The sequence below is a fragment of the Pelodiscus sinensis genome, chromosome 2 (genome assembly GCF_049634645.1).
Source record: "Pelodiscus sinensis isolate JC-2024 chromosome 2, ASM4963464v1, whole genome shotgun sequence".
Classification (NCBI taxonomy): Eukaryota; Metazoa; Chordata; order Testudines; family Trionychidae; genus Pelodiscus; species Pelodiscus sinensis.
Window position 1 is genome coordinate 169,387,758 of NC_134712.1, and position 24,927 is coordinate 169,412,684.

Genomic DNA, 24,927 nt, shown 5'->3' on the forward strand with positions numbered 1-24,927 from the left:
ATGTGGGTGGAAAAGATTAGCAGAAACATTGCTCAAGTTCCACTCCTGCTTGGTGGTGCAGTCCCTGAAATCCCTCTCAGATTACTTGTATTTGAGGGCACTCAAAACAAGCCTTACGTAAGGGAGAAGCAAGAAATATTGGAGGTAGGGTTGCCAGATGGTTTCAACAAAAATACCGGACACACTTGACTTTACATCACAATCTACATTACATCTTATTTAGAAAATATTGGACATTTATATTGTCTCATTTATTTTTCTCAAGTTGGTTCCCAAACAGAAAGCTCAAATACTGGACTGTCCGGTTCAAAACCAGACACCTGGCAACCCTAATTGGAGGAATACATTTGTAATGATGAGACATCATCGTAAATGGGTTGTTTTCCATAAACTGTCCAGAGCCGCATTGGCAACTATCATAGTTTTATCACAAGTCTCATATTATTTTAAGTTTGTCTGAAAGCTCCAGCTCTGTGAGTCTTGTGATCATATGATAATCTCAGCTTTTTTAAAAAAAGCTCTGTTGGTTGAAGAGAAAAGCTTGAAAATGAGTCCCAGTCAAACCCTAAAGGCTCAAAAAACAACAGGGAAATTAAAAAACTCAAACTTTTTTTTAAAAAAATCTCATAATAGTTAAGCCAGTTCCATGTTTGTTTGTTTGTTTTTAACATTTGTGGTTGGCATTACTGGCAATGATATGCTGGTTGAAATTCCTAGGAGCTCCTTGTAAACATTCTCCCAGCTAGCTGAATTCTTGCCTCTGAGGGAATTCTCTTCCCTGCTTTTACTAACCCTAAACTTAAAGCATCCATCTTAAATTTAACATATGCCTGAAATCCATAAAAAAGTCTTAATGAGTATTTTATTGTCTTTGGAGTGGGCATATTGAAAACAAATTGCAACAGGCTATCCCTATCTCCTGCAAGATCTTCAACCCACATTAATCTCAGTTCCCTTCATGCAAGTTGAACACTGTGCTGTGCTATCTATATTTTAGTTCTGTTTTCAGCAACAAAGCATACATATTTAGGGTATGTCTACATGGTAGCGCGTACCTTGAAATAAGCTGTTCAATTTTTGCTATGCAAATTGCATAACATTTCAAAATAGCTTATTTTGAAATTTGGCGCTGTGTCTACACAGAGCTACATTTTGAAATAAATCACTATTCTGGTATCTTCCTTAATCCTTGTGCAACAAGGTTTACGGGAAGCCAGAATAAGAAGCCTGTAATTGCAAATGTATTTCAAAATAATGGGCTTATTGTGTAGACAGTGCAGAATGCTATTTCAGGATAACGGACTTACCCTTACAGATAAATACACTGAGTATCAGTTTGCCAACCAAGTGGTTTTTATCTCCTTCTTTTCTTGGTGCTTCTGAGAAAAAATACTCCCATGCTGAAATAGGAAAACTGAGAAAAGATTTCCCAGTCCTTTATCACTCGTCTCTCCAAACACATACAACCATTGCACAGAAGGTTTAAAATATCAGGAAGACATCAGGAATGCTTAGTTATGATTCAGCATTTCTAAATTTAAAAACATGAAGAAATAAAAGGGTGATTGTAATCATGCTTAACATTTATACTTTCCTGGGAAAATGAATGAGAAAAGTGCTAACTCCTTAACCCTCAGAACATTCCTGTAAGACAGGTGAAGACATACTTTCATCTTTGACTTGCAGGTGCAGACATTGAGACAAAGAGGCCCAGATTTTCATGGTATTTAGGTGCCTACCTCCTATTGAAGAACTGGGTTTACATGATTTTCCCAATGTCATTGAAGGAATTGATTTCCATTTACTGAGCTAAAACCAGGTGTGTGTGTTGCAGGCTATGTGCAAAGGAGTCTAAGATGAGCGAACACGATTCCTGAACTTTTCTTAAGGCATTTGGATTCATTCATGGCTCTGAGTACAACAGAAGTTTTTAGCTTATATGTAACTACTGGGCTACGTCTAGACTACATCCCTTTTTTGTAAAAGGAATGTAAATTAGACGTATCGCAATTGCTAATGAAGCGGGGATTTAAATCTCCCCCGCTTCATTAGCATAAAAATGGTTGCCGCTTTTTTTACGCACGGAGCTTTGTCGGAAAAAAGCGCCAGTCTAGACGCTGATCTTGCGGAAAATAAAGCCTTTTCCGAAAGAGCACTTATTCCTCTATGAATACGTCTAATTTACATTCCTTTTACGAAAAAGCTTAGTCTAGACGTAGCCCTGGAGTTTAGTAGTGCATTCCATAAAAGATAGAGGGGGAAAAAAACAGCCATTCGCTCCATAACTGCAGAGGTAATACAGTCATCAGAATCTTATTGCACTTATTTCTGATATACTTTTGTCTTTTACAGTCTATCAATATTATGGAACGGACATTGCAGAAATATGGAAGCTATGAAAAGTTTGAGCAAGCCACCGGAGGCAGCCTGCTGCCAAAAAGTCGCATCTGGAATCACGTCAGGAAATACATGGTGAAAGAAGGCTGCCTTGGTGAGGTAGGATGCACAAAATGTCAATGAAAACCACAGAATCAGATAGAAGAGACCTTGTCAATATAGACATGCTGCTTACATTATAACCTTTAAAACTATAAAACCATTCTAGATTTTCAATGAGCTAATAATGTTGCTTCCAATTACTTTCCTTGGGAGATTATTCAATGGTGCAATAGATCTCATCAGGAACCTTTCCTGCTACTGAATTATTCTTGATTTTGGTCAAGTATTTGGAGGTATATCCTAAATAACAACTCTCCTTCCTTGTCCCTTCAGTTATATGTAGAGTAGCACATCCCCACTTTGTCACCAGAGTGTATGTCTGCCCCAACCATGTTGGATTTTTCTAATGCTGTATCATACCACAAAATTCCTCTAATTTGCAGTCATCCTTTATTGCAAGGCTTTTTTTTATCTGCTTCCTATAATATTTCTTCTTCCTGTTGTATACATTTATGCTGAATTAATTTTAAAAAGGGGTGCTATGCTGGATCTTGAATTTTAGTGGATAGACTTCATTGGTTTGTCCTGTCTTATATTCATGTCAGGAATGAAAAAAATGTTATTTATATGTATAAATCAAGCATTCATTCCTGAGACACGTATATACACAAATACATGCACACATACATACACACACAATGGGTAAAATTTACCCCTGTGGAGAGAGACCATGCAAAGACTCTGCATCATTTAATCTACCAGACTAGGATTTAACTGAGTATTAAGTGGCCCATTAAACATCATAGTGCAGCAAGATAGCCCACTAAGGGTACGTCTAGACTACCGCGTTTTGTCGACAGAAGTTTTGTCGACAGATACTGTCGACAAAACTTCCGTCGACAAAGAGCGTCCAGACACATTGAGTTCTGTCGACAAAGCAAGCTGCTTTGTCGACAGAACTCCGTAGTCTGGACGCAATGTTACAGGCAAGAATACCTTCTGTCGACAGAGTTCTGTCGACAGAAGGTGTTATGCCTCGTAAAATGAGGTATACCAGCGTCGACAAAACTGCTGAGTTCTGTCGACGTTATGTCGACAGAACTCAGCGGTAGTGTAGACGCTGGTATAGTTTTGTCGACAAAAGTCCACTTTTGTCGACAAAACTAGGTAGTCTAGACACACCCTAAGTCTTCCCACTTCTATAGGGGTATGTCTACACATCAAAGTTATTTTGGGATACCAGAGGTATCCTGAAATAGCTACACCGCGTCTTCACAAGCCACCCGTTATTTCAAAATATTTTTTGAAATAATGGGCGCGCTATTTCAGCATCCCGGTAATCCTCATTCCATGAGGGTTAAGAGATGTCTCGAAATAGCACTTTATTTCAAAATAAACTCAAAATAAGCTACTCAATTTGCATAGTGCAAATTGCATATCTTATTTTGAGTTTAGAGTGAAGTGTACACATAGCCTAGGTCACCTTTAAAGATTATAAATGGTTTCTTTAAAATCTTAGTTTAAATATATTTTTAAGTCTGTATATATTGTCAATTTACGTACCTATTTCAAGGGTTTTCTCTTTTTTTAATTTACCTTCTCTAGCTTCTAGTAATATGTAAGTTTCCAATAAATGATCTAAAAAGAAAATTATTTTCTCTTTTTTCTGTTTGTTTTCTTTGTGCATTTGAAAGTACTTTTTGTTCAGTCAGTTCCACTTTTTCCCCCGCTGTAAGTCAGTTAGATTCCAATTCTGTTGTCCGATTTGCATGTCTGAACCCTCAGAGTCCCACTGAAGTCAGAAAGGATTCACAAAAGCACAGGAGAATAGAACCTTTCTAGACACACACAAATTTAGCACATGGGTAATTTGCCTCTTTTTGGGAAGAACCATGCGAGGCATGTGACCGAGTCCAGGTAGAATGCTGGGAGAGTGGGAGGCAGCATAGAATAGGCAAAAGCAGGAAAGGAAAAAAAAACTTTTATGCCTCATGCCTTCATTTCTCTTTAGATTGTAGTTCATCTCACTGAGGACCTGCTCTCTCGTGCCTCAATGACAGTGGTGAATGGCCGCCCAACTCTGACTATCAATGTTTCCACTGCACGTGAACACTGGCTAGAAGGGATGCTGAGGCATGAAATAGGTATGGACACTTGCTATGAATTCTTCATGTGGGAGAGACTATGTACATTCCTATGTATAGTTTTGCATTACACTGATAATGTTCTAGGCATTGGATAAACCAAAAGGAGGCATGGCTCCTGCCACAGAGATCTTATACTGGAGATGTGGTAAAGCATAAGAATGTACTATTTGTAACTGTAGCATACAGCAGAGTTAACTCACCAATCTAGGACCTTGAGATATGTAGATGCAAGAAATGTTGCCAGTGGAACACAAATCTGTGCAAGTCCCCTCTGATTTTGAGTTATTTGGGAAGAGGATAAGAAAACAAACAACACAGGATAGATGTGTAGCAGTCACTTTGCTTAATGCACTACAGATAGGAAGGCACTCAGATACTATAGTAATGGTGGACAACAATTGGCCTGCAGGGTGGGCATGGTTCAGTAGGAGCTGCAGGAAATGGCACAGACCAGGACACTGCTGCCTGCAGCTCTTATCTGTGAGCCACCCCTGCACTACAGTGATGAGCATGGTATAAAAACCTCTATAACATAGAATAGTTAGGAACGTTACAAACATTTAGCCCAGGATAATAGAGAGTTTCTCAAACTTTTTCTAGGTTTTGGATGAGCCTGTCCCAGTGTAGCAGAGCAAGTCCAGTTGAAATCCAGTGGCCTTAACCGAGTTACTCTTTTAGGTTTTGTTCCCAGTGTCATAACTATCCTCTTGTTAGAGGGCAACAGCCTCTTGTACAACTGCAGCAATGCTCTGCAATTGGCCTCATAGGAATAGAAAGACTAGTGCAGCATGAATCTTCCCTCCTCTAGTCTCCCCACTTTTCATCCACAGCAAGGCCTTGTCCAAACCAGATAAATTTGGTGGGTTATGCACTTTTGAAAATCTCCCTGCAGGGACATAGGAGAGGTTCAGTGGGACTTGTGCTCCTAAATCCCATAAGTCCTTTTAGACCTCTCCACTGGAATCACCCTGGGACTCCCTGCAATGCTGGAGCTTAGATGAATGCTGTTCTACTTGCTTAATTACCATCAGTTAAATTCTCCACTGTTGTCAAGGCCAAAGTTACCTCTTTCCTGGTCCCTCATTGTGCCAATAGGTGAGAAGCCTTAAGTTGGGTCCAAATCAGAGTTTCCATATGGGTTGCCATTACATTTTAAAAGGGTTGCCAAGTGTCTCCCTAGATGGCTCTGCCCCCTTTCCTCCCCCCGTTTTTTAATTGCCTTGGGTCACCAAGTCTTCCTGAATTGTCAAAATGGGTCCCCATCTGGAAAAGGCTGGGAACCGCTGATCTAAACTTAGTTATTTCCTCAAGTAGCTAGTTAGGCTATTATTTGAGGGACTGGTTATTACTCTTCTAAGCTCCATTCTTCTTTCCTTTTAGGAACTCATTATTTTCGAGGTATTAACAACAACAGCCAGCCTTGGTGCAACTGGAATGGACGTAAAAAGCTTGGGTTAAAACCAATCAACCCTACCGAGGAAGGCCTAGCCAGTATTCACAGCGTCCTGTTCCGAAAAGACCCCTTCCTGTGGCGGGCTGCCCTTCTCTACTATACTGTCTATCAAGCTAGTCAAATGTCCTTCAGTCAACTCTTCCAGGATGTGGGGAGGTTTGTCAAGGACCCCAACACTAGGTGGGATTACTGTGTACGAGCCAAGAGGGGGTGGACTGATACTTCCCAGCCAGGTTGGTTTCCTCTGCAGCTTGAGCACATTCCACCTCCTTTCTCTAAATGTTCTATTAGCAGGTTCTAGAATTTGTGCGAAGGGTTGTAAAAAATTAACTTCCTTGTTTTCTACAATGGGTACCATGAAGTGGCAAAGATCTTTCATTTAAATCAATGATTGAAATAAAAAAGGATGTTTTTTTTCCCAGGACTTTCACATTGATTTGATAAAGGAATATTTAATGAATCTTAAGGGGAATATGTGAAAATAATTAGGTATTTGACTTTCCTTGTTTTTTATGCCCTGGGCTTCTTCCCAAAGTGCTGCAGATTTCAGTGACTGGGGGCTTTAAAGCTGCTCAGCTTTATACTCAGCAAAGCCAGTCTGACTAAAGGCCCATTCCTTTGCTTAGTCTAGCTACATCTACACTACCACAGAAAGTCGACCAAGGTCGAGTTACTGTGGGTTCTACACTGCAGGGAGGTAGCCAGGAGAAATGTTGCCATCGATTTCCTTTACTGTTCTCATTGATGGTAGAGTAACAGTGTTGACCAGAGAGCGATCTTTGGTTTATTTGGCTGGTTTTCACTAGACCCCCCTAAATTAACTGCCAGTAGATTGATCTCAGAGCCTCTATCCCTAAGGTCATGTAGATGTCGTCTCAGTGTCTTTCAGGTAGTCTTAATCCTCTATCCAACGGGTGTCTGGTACATTTGTCAAGTCAATAGTAGGAAATACAATTATGTTGTGCATAAATATTTTTGTGAAATGCATTGCTTTGAAAGCCTGAAAATAATACCATGACTGATTCCCTTAGGCTGCTTCAGTAAGGATCAGGTATACTTGGATGGCATCCTCCAAATCTTGAGATACAGGGAGTCTATCGATTTCCACTTACTGATGGCTCTTGGAAAGGTAAGTGAAATCAGTGTTAGAACAGAAGCACTAGTAAGATCATTTTAATACGTGCTTTCCTAAATAGTTGTTAAGTTGCTGATTCCAATATCCTGACTATTACAGCATAACTTCCAATAGAGATTGTCTTAAAATGTACTGCCCCAATACAGTTTCTCTCTCCCCGCCCCCACTCCCCAGAGCAGCCACTCCCCCCATGGAGGGATGTGTGTGCCAGTGCTGGATTGCATAGGCCACCAGTATTGCTAGTGATGGTCTTGAGCAGAGCCCTGTGCAAACAAGGTGTCCATCTCTTAGTTGTCGCTAGCCACGTGGCCCATTGTCTGGATATGGCAATAGTAGGGCACACTGATAATATTTCCATGTAGTGGTTTTACCATGGCCCCAGTAATGACCCGAGGCAGGCTTCTTGTTGTGTACTTGAAAATTGTATTTAATATTACCTCATGCTCTACATAGCTTCAGAAAGCCTTGAATGAGTTCCTCATATTTGAAGGGGCTGATAGGAGCAACCTTAGTCTAGCCTTTTCTTCATTTCAGAAGTCTGGTCAGGAACATGTGACTCAATATAAATTGTTTCCTGGTCTCTTGAGAAAATTATAGGGAAATACTTTATTTATATGGAGAAAAAGCAGATGTGGTTAATATTATACACCAAATAAGGAAACCGTAACAGAGAAGTCATCAACATACAAATGTTACCAAGTAGTTTGGGTTTCTTGTTTGGAATGCTTTTCAGAAATACACATGGGGTCAAACTGAATGGAGTTTCATTTGGTCCATATAATATTAAGCTGTTGTGGCAGGGTAACCCCACTCCTGGGTCTCAGACCCCTGCTCAGTCCTTAATCTGGCAGCCTCAGTACTGTGCCACTAGCCCTGCTAACCCTCTTGGCAGGGTTTAAGCTTTTGTCCCTCAGGACACCTGGCAACCCTAGCTGACTGTGGCAATGCTGCCGTTACCTTTCTCAGTTTGTCTAGATTTCTCCCTATCTGTTCTGGTCACCTCTCACTCCACTTCCTCTCCCATTCTCCTCCCACTCCCTGGGGTGAAGACTTCTTTTTAAAAGACTCTGTGGCAGCCTCAAGTGAGATCAGGTGTCCCTGATTGATTTACAGCAGACCTGTCTCCCCTCCTCCTGATTAGCCAGGGCCATTGCTGCCTTTTAGAGCTGCCTTTCTCTCTCTCTCTCTCTCTCTAATTTAGCCCACCAGCCTGACCCTGTCACACAGTATAATAATGTGTCATATCAGATGGACAGGGGACAAATGATTTTATAGACAACAGTGATAGCGACACCCAGATGTTTAGGCTACGTCTACACAGGCATGATTTTGCACAAATACTTTTAACACAAGAGTTTTTGCGTTAAAAGTATTTGCGCAAGAGAGCGTCTACACTGACATGTGTCTTTGCACAAGAGATGTGCTTTTGCACAAAAGCATCCGTGCCAGTGTAGACGCTTTCTTGCACAAGAAAGCTCCGATGGCCATTTTAGCCATCGGGCTTTCTTGTGCAAGAAATTCATGTTGCCTGTCTACACTGGCCTCTTGCGCAAGAACACTTGTGCAAGAGGGCTTTTTCCTGAGCAGGAGCATCATAGTTCTTGTGCAAGAAGCACTGATTTCTTACATTAGAACGTCAGTGTTCTTGTGCAAGAACTCCCCGCCAGTGTAGACAGGTGGCAAGTTTTTGCACAAAAGCGGGTGCTTTTGCCCAAAATCATACTAATGTAGACACAGCCTTAATGTTTTCTCTGATAGAAACAACTGAAAATAGGCTCTGAACTGCTGAACCTTACCATTTTGGCTGAAGTTTTCTGTGGTGGGTATCTGTCTTGGGCTGACTTTTTTGGGGGAAAGTTTCAATCAAATCAGATCACTTGTTAGGTTTGGGGGGAAATATGTTCTTTTGCCCATATTAAAAAAATTCTTACAGATGGGTTTCCATGCATTGGAGCAGAGATGTGGAATTTGTCAGGAAATCACTTTGGTATCAAGGTATTTGTGATTTATGGTCAAGTTGTAAGCCTCTGGAAAAATTCCAAAAATTATCACAGCCTGCACATACTCAATAGATGTATTTTATAGTCAGGCTTTATTATTTTCTGATGGTTCCTTCTGTGCTGGATTTGTTCAATCCCCACAGTTCCTATGTGCCAGTTGAACTGAGCATGCGCCATCCATACAGAGTAACTGCAGTATTGCCAACCCTGAGTGTTAAAAAAATCACAAGGGAAGCCCCTCAAATATCATGAAATTGGCTTAAAACTTGTGTGAGATTTTCAAAATAGATTTTGTTCCTTTTGTCTTCTGGTATTGGATCATTTAAGGTTCATTGTTTCATGGTTTTGTTTGGAACCATGAGAGCTAGAAACTTATTTTTTCATTTTAATAAAATCCGAGATTTTTCAGATAATAAGTGGACTCCAGTAGTTGAGTCTTTAAAATAATCATATTGTGGGTATTGGCAAGGTTGCAGCTGAGCATGCTGTGTCACAGAGTTTCTGGGGCATAATTTTTTCTTGCAATCACTTCTGGTTGCCAGGAGCCACTGTGGTACCAGGCACTGGAACTGAAAGCAAAGGAAAAATTTTCCTTTGCATTCTTGGTGCACTGCTTACTGGCACCCAGGATACAAAGGGGAGTTGGAAGAAGCAGACTAGCTTGAATGGAAAGGGATGAAGGAAGACTGGGAAGATTAGGACCAGAGGGTAAGAGTGGGGAGAGAAGGGCAGTAAGGTCTACAACCATTTTGAACACGCTCCCCTTCAGAACCTAAACCTGCATCCTGGAATCCAGAGCTGAGCATTCCCTTGCTGTCAGCAAATCAATGTGGAAACCTGCTCGCAGACGGATGCCCAGAACCACAAAGATATTTAGGTTCCCACATGTAATTGATTTCAGTGGAAGTTAGGTCCAGATTCTCAACATTATTTAGGATCCTATGTATCTAGTAGCCCACTACTGCTCCATTAAAGTGGTGAAAATCTGGGCTGTAGATCCAAAGATCCCATGCCAATGATTCATGTAATTCTGTCATGTAAATTCGTAGTGTTGCAAGAGCTACTCTTAGAGCCCCTGAGATCTACCGGTAGATCGTGATCTACTAGTTGGTGACCACGGCTCTACAATGTAATTCTGCCCCCTTTTGAGCATGCATTAGGATACAGTCACATAGTATTTTCCTCACAGGCCCCAGCCTCATTCAATGCACAGGGTGGGTTAGGCTCAGGGAATGAAAGGAGTCTGTATATGTGTGAAACTGTATTGTGTCTGTAGGACCCCTGTTTTCTTTGCCACCGAATTTGGAAGGTGTGCAATGAACAAGGGAGGGAGTTTCAGAAACAGGAAGTAGAGTCTCATTCTTAAGGCAATTGAACGCCTAGAAATTGCGGAGAAAATTACCGAGAAAAACTGAATTCTATCCTGATAGAAATGTAGCCGTGTTAGTCTGGGGTAGCTGAAGCAAAATGCAGGACAATGTAGCACTTTAAAGACTAACAAGATGGTTTATTAGATGATGAGCTTTCAAAGCTCATCATCTAATCTGGCCCACGAAAGCTCATCATCTAATAAACCATCTTGTTATCTGGCCCACGAAAGCTCATCATCTAATAAACCATCTTGTTAGTCTTTAAAGTGCTACATTGTCCTGCATTTTGAATTCTATCCTGTTCCCTGTCATAGAACTCAAGATGTGATTCTGGGCAAGTCTTTTAAAACAAACTTTTAACACACGGTCACTAACTATGTGTTCCTCATTTTCTGGGTGGTGAACCAGAGACCCTGAGATCTGAATTGCAGAACTGAGCACTTCCACTGCAAATGAATTGAGTGGAAGCTGTGCTTTCACATATAACCTGCTATAAAAATGCTAAGTACTCTGAAAAAAAATCACTTTAGATTCCTCAAACTGGACACCAAAAATTGGTCAACACGTTTGATAGTTTTGGCTTTAATCTTTATACCCTTTCTCTATCTATAAAATGGCAATAAGATCACCTTACATCACAGGGATTTTATGAAGATAAATTCATTATTGTTTGTGAAGCACTGAGATATGACCTTGTATAAATGTAATAGAAGAGCCCTTGAGAAAATCAATAGTTTTGTATTGGATGCAGGGTTTAAATGGTATGCAGTAAATATAGCCAGAGGCTACTGCACATTGAATGATGAGGATTAAAACAAATATTTGAATTTCTTTTAAGCACTGTCCATTCTGTGTACTGAATAAAGCAAGGGTCCTGTGGAAAACAACATGGGCTCATGCAATTAGACTGTCATAATGTATACATTTGCAATTTTAGTGTTCTTTTAATGTGGGTTTTTAATGTAATTTTAATCCATTTTGTGATATGTATCTTTTGCAAGAAAACTAAGATTGAGGCATGTAGGATCAGTGGCTATTAGAACATCAAATTCTACTGTCAGATATGAACATATAGCTTCCACTGGAATTTGATGTGTAATAAAGAAGTATTATGATGAGACCAACTTAAAAAAAACCAGGATTTTGATGTTCCAAAATAAAAAAAAAACTTTGCTGAAAGACCTTGAAATCATAAAGGATCCAGTCATAGTGAAGATTGCCACCCATTTGAGAAATTTTCATTTCAAATGAGAAAACATAAAAAAAATGTTCTTATGGCTGATCGTAGCAAAAGTACTAATTATTTTCTACCATGAATGCAAGATCTATGTGGGTCTAAAATGGAATAACTCCTTTGTACATTTTATTGATAGTTAAATTAATGTGGCTGTAAAAATCAATCCCTAATTTCTCACAGGCATGTGTTTAGTTATAGTGCTCATTAAGGAGTTTCTATGTCTTCTTCTCTTTTCCCAGTGCTCAAAGCTTTATCCATTTCAGAAGTCCTGTCTTTTGCTATTTCTCACTTTACTTGGTATTTTGAAGAGAACAGTTTGTAGTAAAGCATATACCAAGACAAGCGTGCTGGTGAAGGCTGCTTGGCATGCCTACAGGGGAAAAATAGATGAAAGAGGCTGAAGCCTAGAGAGAAATAATATTGGGAAATAGCCATTTTAGAGATTTGCAGTAGTTTAGCTAGGAATTAAATCATGGAATTCTTACACAGCAGAATGTGATGATCCTGTACAAATAAAGGTAGACGATAGAAGCAGAGCCCATACATTGCATGTAATTCCTAAGTGCATCAAATCCAAAATGTTTAAAGTTAGAATGGAAAATGTCACTAATACACATTGTTCGGAAAGCAAACTGGTGAGCATGACAGGAAAAAAAAAAACCCAGCTTCAAAATCAACTCAAAAGCAAAAATCTTTTTTTTGGCTCAGGATTATAGGTTTCTCTCAGACAGTGGTGAGCTATGTGGTGAGTCATACATTTTTCTCTCCCAAAATGTTGCCAAATGCCATTTTTAGCGATGGCAGTGGCTACGGTAAAGGCGGCTTGATTAGGGAATACAGCACTTTGATCACGGCTATTGGGCACCTGTGTGGATTCAGGTCAAATTGGAATCTTACCTTTGTAAGAAACAAAAATAAAGGCTTCATTGACTTTATGGAGGAAGGAGGTTGAAATTTGAAGGCAGGATGTTGAAAAGCAGCCTCACAGAGCAGGCCTGCCTTGAGTGCTTTCCAGCATGAGGCCGCTGCATGACATGTGCATCCACTTCAGTCTCTCTCCTACAGTCTCCAGTAACTCCCCACACAAGCTTTCTTGACTCATTAATAATCCTGAGGACCAGGTTATTGCCAAAACAGTTTCAACTCCATAACAAAAGTCCCAAACGTGGTCCATTTCTCACAGCCAGTGTGTATAGTCCATGAAATCCCACATTCTTAGATCCATCGACATGGCACATGCCACACTCCAGCATAGTCTGACCTAGGCTCCTCCTGGATTCTCTCCAGTCTTTTTACTTAGACAACCATCCCTGCCCTTCCAGCTGAAGTACAGCCCCACTCGTCCCAGGTGAGAACCCCCACAGCTTCTCTGCTGGGAGTTCATCCTCACATAGGGAATGTCCCTCATACTCCCTTGGCCTCAGCCCTCTGGATTGGGAAGATCATGCCTTTAGCCTTCCCTGGAACTACCTAAAGCTTTCCTCAGGGACCTCTCAGCCTCCTGGTCTTTAAGAGCTCTCACGTACGGATTTCCAGGCTCTCTCAGGGTATATCTATGCAGTAGTAAAAGGACTGGGGTTGGGCTGGCTCAGCTGACTTTGGGCTTGGTGGGCTCAGGCTGTGGGTCTAAAAATTGCAGAGTAGATGTTCAAGCTTGGGCTGAATCCAGGCTCTGAAACCCCATGAGGGATGGATCCCAGAACCCAGGCTCCTGTCTGAGCCTGAACGTCTACATTGCAATTTTTAGCCCCTCAGCATGAACTCTGCAAACCTGAATCACTTGTCCTAGGCTGTGAGACCTGGTGATGCAGGGTTTTTATTGCACTGTACCTGTACCCTCAGGCTGTCAGGCAGCTCTCACCTGCTTCTTTCCTGACTGGAAGCCGCTCAGGTGCTTCACATTAATTCATGTGGGTGGCAGCTGATGAATCATGGGTGCACTGGACACCACTACCTCTAAAAAATGGCCAGTCAACTTGTGACCTTTTGTAGACATCTAACCCCAGCCATCCTGCGTATACAGATTGAGGGGACAAATTCGACTCCCTGCAACTTTCCACATAGCTTAACAGCACACAGCCAGTTAACCTGAGCTAGGGTTTGGCCGTTAGATGTTTCCTTATTTACACTAGTGAGGCTATAATGCAGATCTTCCCTTTCACTGGACCTTTTGAACAGTAGAATCTCCCATTTGACCCAGATTAGCCTGTGCTTGTTCTCTTTATCAGCATTCATTTTTCCACTATAGCTCAGAAGATGTATTTGTGCGCAGACAGGTGACTTTCCCAACCTGCTCCATGAACACAGTCTACACATTATATGTTGTCCAGTCTCACCTCTTTCATGGAGTTGTTAAATAACAAGAAAACATCAGTGCAGCTCCCCAGACTTGGCTGCTCCTTGACTTTTTCCAATCTAAATCCTACATCCTCTCTTTTCCACCCTACCCACTTACGTGTAGATGGATTAACAAGCCACTTGTCTCAGGGAGTGAGCAGAACTTCCTTTAATTTTTTCCCAACATTGATATGTCACTGCCAGCCTGTTATAGGGCGTATCTAGACTATGCTAGACTTTCAAAAGAGGATATGCAAATTCCATGGGAATTGACATATCTTCTTTCGAGCTCACTTTTGAAAGCAGCACTTTCAAAAGTTAAAGTAATTAAGACGTGGTTTTGTCGGTGAACCCTCCCATTTGTCAACAAGCCGCATAAACCTCGTTCTGTAAGGAAAAGTGGAATTTGCATATCCTCTTTCAAAAGTCTAGCATAGTCTAGATACGCCCATACTGTCATTGAAGCGATATCCTAGAGAAGCTACATTTTTTTCCATCCCTACAATCAAGGCTGGCCTTATCATGAGGTAAACTGAGGCGGCTGCCTCAGGTGCCAGACAGTGGGGGGAGGGGGCACCTCTAGAACCCAGAGAATTGAGACCTTTCAAAGTGTTGGCCCAAGCGAGCGGGCATGGAGGCGTCATTTGAGCTCCCCGCCTCAGGTGCCAAAATGTTGTGGGCTGGCCCTACTTACAATAGCATATGGGAGAACTGTGGGAGTGGGAGCAACCTACACAATACTGCAAAGCTCTCTGGCCACCCTACCACATTGTATAAAAACAAATGGGACGTTTTGTATTGGTTCCTCATTTTAAAAAGAAACAAAAAAGCACTAGCTAAATCCCTTGTTGCAGAGGCATTTGATTTCTACGGTTGCTTTAATTTTATAAAGACAGGATTTGGGGGTTTACTTAGTAACTGCACATGCTTGATGAGCAAAGGGAAGTGAAGGGCGAGATCCTGCAAAAGTGCTTGGGAGAGCATCCCTATGCAGGAGTGGAGCAGGTTTACAGCTTTGTTCTTATGAGACTTCTAGGGAAGAGGACGACACACGATGCAGACTTGGAGAAATGTGGCATGCCAGCTAGTAGAAACATTCATGTTTGAGGCCTGCAGTCCAAGCATGAATTGCCCCAAATACTGGCAGGACGGCTTTTGCAGCTAACACTGGAGCCAGCGCCCCTCTACTCTTCTTCCCTGAACGATTCATTTGCAGTGCTGCCAACTCCAGAGGTGCCAGAACTTCAGGTGTGGAGGTGCTGCAAGACCCCCCTGGCTTTAAATGGTTTTCATTATATCCAGGTTTTACAGTTTGATTCAATGGCTATCAGTACCCACCTCCCCCATACAAATTGTTCCAGTGCCTCTGGCCAACTCTCACAATTGTATCATGAGTCTTGACATATTTGGGGGTTTTCTTAAAGCCCGAGCTCCTGGAGTATACTAATTATGTGAGAATCTTAGCTGTCATTAGAAAAACTATATAGTCTGTGAGTATACATTGCCAGTTGCCCAGTTTTATGGGCCCCAAGCCATCCAGTGTGTCCCAGTTTTTTGTAACTCAGAGGTGGCAATTTTCATACTAGAATGTCACATTTTTATTTTGCTCTGCACAATCAAAATGAATAATTGAGGGTGAAATTAAAGCTTTGGAAGCTTGGGTCACATTAGCACTGACCATATGGCTTCCCCAAAACTTGTCTGAACTGTACAAGAACTCCCCCCATCTCTGCAGCCTCCATACAGCCAGAGAGCCTTTTCACTTCCCTTTCTAGTTCCCCAAACCTTGGCTGCAAAAGCCTCCCCTACCTGCCTTATATCTCCTGTCAGGTCTGCCCCTTGCCTTGCTATGAACATGTGGAAGAGCAGGTTTTCCATTCTTCCCCTTCACCTAAGCACCCCAGTCTTTCATATGCCCAAGCTCATTCTGTCTTTCAGATCTTTTTCACGATACCATCTGTGTAAGAGCATCTCCACCTCAATTAAACTGTGCATCGCTGCAGGAAAGCTCCAAAATACATAAGGTTTGCAAAGAAGAATCAGTCCCAGTGTAAGAAACTGGATGTCTGCTGGCATGTACAACATGAACTTCAAAAAAGCAGAAGAGATGCCATCCTTGTGGATGGGAGGAAAATCAGTTTTTCCAGACTAGTTCATTTATCATTAACAACCACCGATCCTGCTCCCATTGAACTCACAGCAGGCTGGTTTACATCACCATGGGAGATCGAGCTCAGTTATGAAACTTCAGCTACACTATTCACATAGCTGAAGTTGATGTGCTTAGATCTACTCACTGTGGTCTTCATAGTGTTGTGCTGACAGGAGATGCTCTCCCGTTGACTCCCCTTGGGCTTCTCATTGAGGTGGAGTCCCATAGTTGGTGATTGATTTATCATGTCTGTATTAGAAGCGATAAATTGACCCCAGCTGAATTAGTTGCTACCCTGTCAGTCCCACTCTGAGGGTATGTCTACACTACCCCGCTAGTTCGAACTAGCGGGGTAATGTAGGCATACCGCACTTGCAAATGAAGCCCGGGATCTGAATTTCCCGGGCTTCATTTGCATAAGCCGGCCGGCGCCATTTTTAAATGCCGGCTTGTTCGAACCCCGTGCCGCGCGGCTACACGCGGCACGGGCTAGATAGTTCAAACTAGCAAGCCATTCCGAACTATCTGTACACCTCGTTCCACATTAATGCGGGGGTGGAGAGGCTGGGGGCGGGGGGGGGAAAATGTTCCCTCTAAGAGTTTCCTCCCATAAGCAGAATGAATTTTGTGTTGTGCACCAGTACCGAATTCATGTGGCTTGCTTGGATGTGCCATTGTGGCACCCAAGTTATTAATAAATATCTACCTTTTCCCTCTGCTGCCATGTCTCCTCCCCTTGCTCCATCAACTCCCCTGGTGCCTGCTCCCTCCCAACCCCTCACCCTCCTCTGTTGTCCTGACTCCTGCCCTTCTCACTGCCCTCAGCCTTCCTGAGACCTGCCCCCCCCCACCAGCCCGTCTCTCCGCCCTATGCCCACTCCTCCAGTAGCCCCACTCTGATCATGTGAGCTATTCCTCTTCTAACACCTCCCTCTGCACACCTGCCCTGCCTCTCTCCTCTGGTGCTGGTCCCTCCCCTGCAGGTGTCTGCCCTTCTGCTTCACCCCCAGAATCCGCTGGCACCTGCACCTTCCCTTACCCCTGCACTCTCCTGGTGCCTCCCCCTTCCCTCACTGCCCCTGCCCCCTTTGCCCTTTTTTCCCTGATGCCTATCTCCTGTGCCCCCATTCCCCTCATGCCCCTGTGCCCTCACACATGACTTGCTCCAACCCCACCTTCCTCATGCCTACCCCTTCTGTCAAGCCTTCTCCCAGCACCTCCCCCTCCAATTCTCAATGCCCTTACCCTCTCCTCTTTCAGCATCACCCTGTCCCCCCTCCCACTGACACCTCCCCTCCTGCCCTTTTCCTCATTGTCTCCACTTCCCCCCTAGCATTTGTGTCTCCTCTATCCTGTCCCTTTGGTGCCTTCCCCTTTCTTCCCCCTTTCCCCTCCCCCTCCATACAAGCCCCTTCCACCCCGTCTCCTTTCTTCCTCCTCCACCCTCCCCCACCGCAAAAGCCCCTTCCTCTTATTCTCCCCCCCCCCCACTCCTTACCTTCAGCTTCTGCCTTATAGCTTGCAGGGCTAGAGTCAGAGCCAGCCCAAGCTTCAAGGCCGGGGAGGGGCACCCCCAGGATGCCATATGGTGCTGTAGGGCGGGGCTGGGACGCCCCCGGGGCGCCATGTGGTGCTACCAAGCCGGGCAGGGGAGCTCAAGGGCGCTGTGCCATGCTGCCGGGCTGGGCAGGGGCACTCCTGAGTGCCTCAAGGGTGCCACGCCGTGCTGCCGGGCCAGGTGGGAGCACTTCCGGGCGCCTCAAGGGCACTGCACTGCTGTGCTGGGCGGGGGCATTCCTGGGCGCTTCAGGGGCACCGCACCGTGCTGCTGGGCTGTGCAGTGCTGCCGGGCTGGGTTGGGCCCAGGGCCCAAAAATGGCTTGGGCTAGCCCTGTGCGCACACCTATGCCTTTAGGTCCGTGGTCCCCAACACGGTGCCCGCGGGCGCCATGGCGCCCGCGGGGGCATTCGTGGGCGCCCGCCACGTGCTCGGGGCTGGCCTGGCCCTGGGCACGTGGCACATGCACAGTGCCAGAGCCAGCTCCAGGCGCATGGTGAGCGCCGGCCCCGGGCTCGCGGCGCTTGGAGGGGAGGGCGCCGGTCCCGGCCCCGGGCGCTTGGAGGGGGGGGCGCGTGGCGCTTGGGGGGGAGGGGGCGCCGGCCCCGGGCGCGCGGCGCTTGGAGGGGGGGCTATAAGGGGACCCGCGGCTATGGGGGGGCCCCGTCCCCGCCCCCTGGCCCCCGGCGGGCGAACGGCCACGCCCCCTGGCGCCCGGCAACCTCCACAGGTTGGGGACCACTGCTTTAGGTCAACATAGTTAAGTTGACACAGTGTCCATGTAGATACTGATAGAAATGTAGCCGTGTTAGTCTGGTGTAGCTGTATTTTGTTTCATGTAGATACTGTGTTACCCCATCTGCTGCTGGCTTCAACAGCTGTCAGCTCTGAAGTGGCTGGGCTCCTGCTGTCAGTGCTCCCAAATGCCCCACTTAAGTTGAGGCAAGAGCTCCTGGTGAGGATGCGCACTGCTGACAGAAGCAACATACTGTGGACACAAATGGTTGATTTAATTACTGTGAAGGCTGTAGGGCAATCTAACTTAAAGTCAACTTCGTTTTGTAATGTAGACATGCCCTGAGAGTCTGTTCATTGACTTCCATGGAAGCAGAACCAGGCCACCTTTGAAAAGATATAAGTAATTCCCTGGGATCATGTGCTGATGTACAGCTTACTGAACCATACATAAAGCCAGACTGTACAATCACCTCAAGAGAAGGATTATGACAAGCTGCTTTAAAATACCAGTGCCCTGGAATCCTTTTGTCACCTATGGGAAGGGAATGAAATTGTGTGTCTTAGACATGTAAACACACAAAATGGGTCCTGCTTTACTTAATCCCCTATCCTCTCCTCTAGGTCTCTTATGAGGATGTGGATCGCTTGAAAGAGTTTGCTGTGATCGAGAACATGAGAGTCCCACACTTCTTGCAGGACCCTGTCAGATACATGGAACACTTGGAAAAGATCATGGAGGTCAATGAACTGACCGATGAAGAGCTCCAGGATCTCATATTTTAACCATCAGTCATTCCCTTTTACCTGAAATCTGTTCTGTTTGCCAGTTATACAGTACTGGACTTCACCACAGTCCGCAAAAATTGAATGAAATAACTTGGTTTTGTATTCTGCCAAAAGTCTAGAATATTTAGCTCTGTTAATTTTTTTAAAAAAAGAAAAAAAATACAAACCTCAGACTATCAATTCAGAAATGTTTCTTTGAAGAAAAAAAGTTCTTTGAGATATATGGTTTTTTAAAGGGTTTGTGCCTCTTCCAAATTAAATTATGTATTGAACATAGACACATTGTTCATTAGGAGTTCCCCTATGACTGGTCAGTCTTATTGCCCCTTACATGTTTGGTACGCTGAACAGGATAATTTGAAATGTCTCACTTCCATGATATTCTAAAATCTGCTGTTTATTCTTTCTAATGTCTGTGATTTGTAATTTTTCCCCTTGGCTTACTCACATTGGCCTCATTTCTGGTTACGGCCTTCACAGCAACCCCCTAGAGCAGCAAAATTGTGGAACTACTATAGACCATTCCACCATCGTCTTAATTGTACCCCATTGTATACGGCTTCCCTCATTGTAAGATCACAATGAGCAGAGACGTTCTCTTGCACGACAGCATTATAGTTTGGATGTGCTATAAAGGATGTGCTAGGTAGAGGTGATTGCCACACTTTACTTTTCAAGTAGCAGCAATTGATGTGGCTATTTGAATGGCTGTACACAAGCTATAAAGTTGCCCTCTTCATCCCAAGAGGGGTTTGCTGTTGTGGCGTTTAATATATATATATATATTCCACTCACTGAAGTGACAGTCCTCCTCTTGCTTGTACAGTTTGTTTCAGGGGGATGAATTGTAGAAAGGGCCTTTTCTTTTTTTGCCCTTCAAGATCCATTTAGAATGTTTAGCAAATCAAATTAATTAGTCGTTTGGAAGGAGGACTGGGCTGAACCGAGAGTTTTCTGACTGATGTACGTAATGCGTCCAGCTACAGGGCCTCATTTCATTTCAAAAAGAAAAAAACCCAACCCCTTGCTCTAGTACCTGAACCCTTTGCGGGTTTGGTAACTTGGAGTGGCTTAGGCCTTAGTGCTGCAAGGAGCTCTGCCCTCAGGGAGCTTACTGTAGAACTTTAATGGAGGCCGGTGGGGACAAAATTCACAAGTGCCCTATTCCACTATTCAAGTGAAGTGCTCTGACACATCGGAAGCATCGTGGACTCCGTTTTACATTTTGGTGCCATACAAAAGCAGTAGCAAAAGCACGCCACTGTAGTGTATCTATTCAAAGTAACAACTTAGGCAAGACAAGAGAGTTGTTCGCTTCAGAGACCACATTTTCTGAGTCCAGAGTATTACGAAAGCGCGACTTGTGGCTCCCGAGTACATGCTGACTTGAGCTTTGCATCAAACGTATTGGACGGACTTTTAATTCCGATCATTTTACCAAGGCTAAATGAAGCCATTAGCACCATGTGCCTCTGGAGGAGTCCCAGAGTCCCAATTCCTTCTCTTGTGCCTATAGAGAATGGGGGCAGGAGCAGGAAATGGCAGCCTTGAAAAGGAAGCCACATAGGCTGAGCGCTGCTGGTCAGTGTGTGGGATGAGGGAGAGAATTGGAGCCAAAGTTATGCTTGCCTGCTTGGGGGAGGGAGTATTGGCTGCAATCTTCCTCCCATCCTGGAGAGCAGGAGCTGCCTGTGATGTGTGGAGCGCTAATGCAGACACACCGGAGTGGGGGGAGGTAGGGAAGAGGAAGAAGATCTTATTCCCTGGCATAACTGCATCTGGCAAATGACAATCCAGCCCCTGGCATCGACTTGTGTGGAACTTAGTGGTCTCTGATTAAGAAATGGAGTAATCCCCACACCCTCTGACTTTACGCCAAATACAAGGGCGTCCATTCCAGATTTTAAATTTAACAACATTTTGTGAGCAATGAGAGGAAAAGAAATCTCACCAGGGCAAGAGGTTTTGACACTTTCAAATAACCCATAAAACCAGCTGCCTTTAAAGCAGTATTACAGGTTTGTGCAGTGGTGGCTGCTTGCTTGAGAACAGCAAAGCATTTGAGCTGCTCCAATACGCAAATGTGCTGATTTGAGTGTTTTACAAAATATGAAAAAAGAACACCTCACGGTAGCCTTAATTTTGTATTGTTTAGCAGCTTGAAACTCTTTTAATCTCTGCATTGTAGTGAGTGAATCTTCTCCTATGCCCCCAAAATATCAATAGAGATGTACCCATTACAAAGATAGCTCCCCCAATTATCACCCCTAATATCATTATCCCAAAATATCAGTGACTTTTCCTATGCCCCCAAAATGCCATTCTTAGCTGTGCCTGCCTAGCTTTGTTTCAAAGCCCTACAGGCAAACTGAGCTGCTGTACACCTGGTGGAAATATTTACATTTCAGTACCAAGTAATGCACCCCAACATTCAGAATCAGTCAACTCATCTATTTGGCTGTGAGCAACAGAAGCACAGATAACACTTATCACATGTCAAAGGTCGGCCATGAAGATTTCAGGTAAAATGCATGCTTGTGGGTAAGTGGACTAAGATCTGTGGAATTACATCCGGGATGAATTTGGCCCACTGCGTTGAAACAGAGGTACATATGTCCCATTCTTTGTGAAAGGGCCATATGTTAGAGGTGATTTTTTCTTAACGGAAATAATCCCTGCATTCCCCAATTGCTTCTGTGGTAAATACAAGCATATGCTAAAGAAGCCCAATTATACTCATGGTAATAGTCTTGGATATTATATTTACAATAATAGTGTCTCTGAAATAATAATATTTATCTGTTCCTGTGCTACAGACTATGATGTTTACAGCCCCTTCTCAACTCCTTGTCATTACTACACTGTGGCTTTGCTGATGTAAACTCCAGGGCCTTATTTTTCTTCTTTAAAGTACCTGGTGTTTATTTTCCCCACAGACCAATCCACTTCTGCCATTCTCTATTATGTGAATAGGTGCGCTCCAGTACAACGTTAGATTGCGGAAGCATCAGTATGAACGTGCCAGCATAACAGTGCCAGACTTCTCCTGCCTCCTTTTGTGATAGTGTTTCAGATTTGTAATGGTAGTTTTGTAAACCTTTTGAAAATTTTATTGTAATGGACTGTTATTGTCAGAGTATTGAGGCTATGTAATAAAGTTTGTGGATGATAGAAACTCGCATTCTATGTACTGTCTATGTGACAAAGTCTCACAATGTCGATAATGTGATAACAGGCTTCAGGTCTTTAATTGTTTATGTTGAAAAGTGAAGAATATCACCATCCATCCATCACAATGTTTCATGTGCCCTTCCACTTCTCCCCCGCCCCTTTCACACACACAGCCTGTTCTCCATCTCAAAAGTCACCGTTGTTTAACTTACACCAGTTGTAAGGCCTTTAGATGTAAAAAAGCTGCAAATATAGACACGCACGTTAGGCTATGAACAAGCTTGTGGGTCTCATTGCTCCATTAGCTTACAAGCAAGTCAGATCTTTTTTTCTAAATGGAAAATTGACAAAAATGAATCAGAAAGTTATCAATATTTTCCATGGAAAATTTTGACTTTTTTTGGCAAAAATTGAAACCCAGAAGTTTTTCGCCAAAACATCAGTTGCCAAATGCTGCCATTATGTCCGACAGGAATTGTAGTTCAGGTGTCCCATACTTTTCTTGTCTCTTCTCTATGCTGTACTCTCATGAAATAGTGAGATATGTGTTATCAACACTTGATAGAACATAGATGGTGGAATGTTTATCACTTGTTATCAGTACCAAAGTGAAACTTATTAAATGCATTCCAATTTTTCCCTGAAAAAGCAGTTCTGATGCAAAATTTTGACTAGCTCTAGCAGACTAATTCTTTTTGCATGCGAAACTGTAGTCCTTTGGACAGAAACAGCTCCTCTGGCTAGACAAATAACTTGTATGGATAATGCCTTATACAGTCCATAACTATCTGGGGTCTTGGTTCAGTATTGTCTAAGAGTCGTGTGATGTGATATGGTGGGCCCTGCTGAATCAACTTCACCACTTTCTGGAACTCAGAGGGTTTCCTTGGGAAGATCTCCAATCTAAGCAATAAGCTGGCCCTATCGCTTTTAGTTTGTGAGAGAGGATAGACATCACAGAGCCAAAGGAAGCAGGATCATCATGCTGCATAAGGATCTGTGGGTATATCTACACTACCACCCTAGTTCAAACTAGGGTGGTTAATGTAGTCATACGAACTTGCAAATGAAGCCCGGGATTTGAATTTCCCAGGTTTCATTTGCATGTTGCCAGGCACCACCATTTTAAAATGTCCGCTAGTGCGGACTCCGTGCCCGCGGCTACACGTGGCACGAACTAGGTAGTTCGGATTAGGCTTCCTATTCCGAACTATCTGTACACCTCGTTCCACTAGCGGACATTTAAAAATGGCGGCGCCCGGCAACATGCAAATGAAGCCCGGGAAATTCAAATCCCAGGCTTCATTTGCAAGTTCCTATGACTACATTAACCACCCTAGTTCGAACTAGGGTGATAGTGTAGACATACCCTGTCTGAATAGGAAAACTCCAAGAATAAAGACTAGTGATGTAAAAAAATGATAAGCCAGCAGATGGCGCACTTCTCCAGGTCAGCACTGTCACAATTCCCCCAGCAGGATACTGGGGACATTGGTGGTGGTGGAGTGAGGTGCCATCGAGCAGAGGAGACATAACTGAAGTCTGTCACTTTAAGGCTGGGGGGGGGGGGGGCAGTCAACCCTCATCACTGCGCCACACCTTCCCCCAGCCAGTTCTTGCCACCAGAAAGAGCCTGGGGCTTCAGTCACTACGGCTGCTACCACCAGGGCAGCAGAGGCTACTCCGAGCCCTGGGCCCTTTTAAATTGCCAGGCCCTGAGGCAACTGCCCCCTTTGCCTTTCTGTCAGCAGCCCTGCCTCAACTCTCATTTGCCTTGCCTTTAGTTCCACCCCTTTCTGTCCTCACATCCCTCACTCCCTTGCTATACCTAATTTGTCCTGCTTCCAGTCTTTCTGCCTTTCATGCATTTCCCGGTTCTCCTTGCATCTCCTTCCTTCACCTCTCCTCACACTAGTCTCCATTTCTGCTGCCAACTGTCATCAAAATGAGAATTGCAACGTCACTTTCTTCCAGTACTGAACAAGAAACTTTGTTAGAAGATGAGAAATAGCATTATCTCTGAAGTTGCATTCGCTTCAGCATCACTTGCGGTTCTTCTGCCTAAAATCTTAGGCCCTTCCCATCTAGCATACATATTCTCACATCCGCCCCACATTCCCCTGTTCTGTCACATACTCCCCCCCTCCAGGTGAGGCAGGAGCCAGTTTCTTATAGGCCATAATGAGAGAGCGGCACCAAAAGTTCACAAGTTCGCTGTTAAGAGATGGTAGGAAATAAAATCTCTCTGAGAAGTGGCAGGGCCCGGCATGGCTGGTTTGGTACTCATCTCTGGTACGGATGCATGAGGAGATGAGTGACTGTCATGCAGCAGCTGCCTGCACATGGAACAATGTTGCTGAAAACTTGGGAGTGGGCTTCTGACTGCATTGTGGATATGGCCTGC

The 24,927-nt window shown here is 43.8% G+C and overlaps 1 protein-coding gene across 5 annotated transcripts in view; it reads left to right on the plus strand.

The window, feature by feature from the left end:
* MATCAP2 (microtubule associated tyrosine carboxypeptidase 2) overlaps positions 1-22,549 on the plus strand; it is a 58,941-nt gene extending 36,392 nt beyond the window's left edge. For all 5 annotated transcript variants that reach the window (XM_025185156.2, XM_025185157.2, XM_075921748.1 and 2 more), the window contains 5 exons: positions 2,353-2,496; positions 4,451-4,583; positions 5,967-6,272; positions 7,071-7,168; positions 19,188-22,549. In XM_025185156.2, the coding sequence (XP_025040941.2) occupies positions 2,353-2,496; positions 4,451-4,583; positions 5,967-6,272; positions 7,071-7,168; positions 19,188-19,349 (843 nt within the window). In that variant the 3' untranslated portion in view covers positions 19,350-22,549. The remainder of the gene's footprint in view (positions 1-2,352; positions 2,497-4,450; positions 4,584-5,966; positions 6,273-7,070; positions 7,169-19,187) is intronic.
* Positions 22,550-24,927: the final 2,378 nt, after the last annotated feature.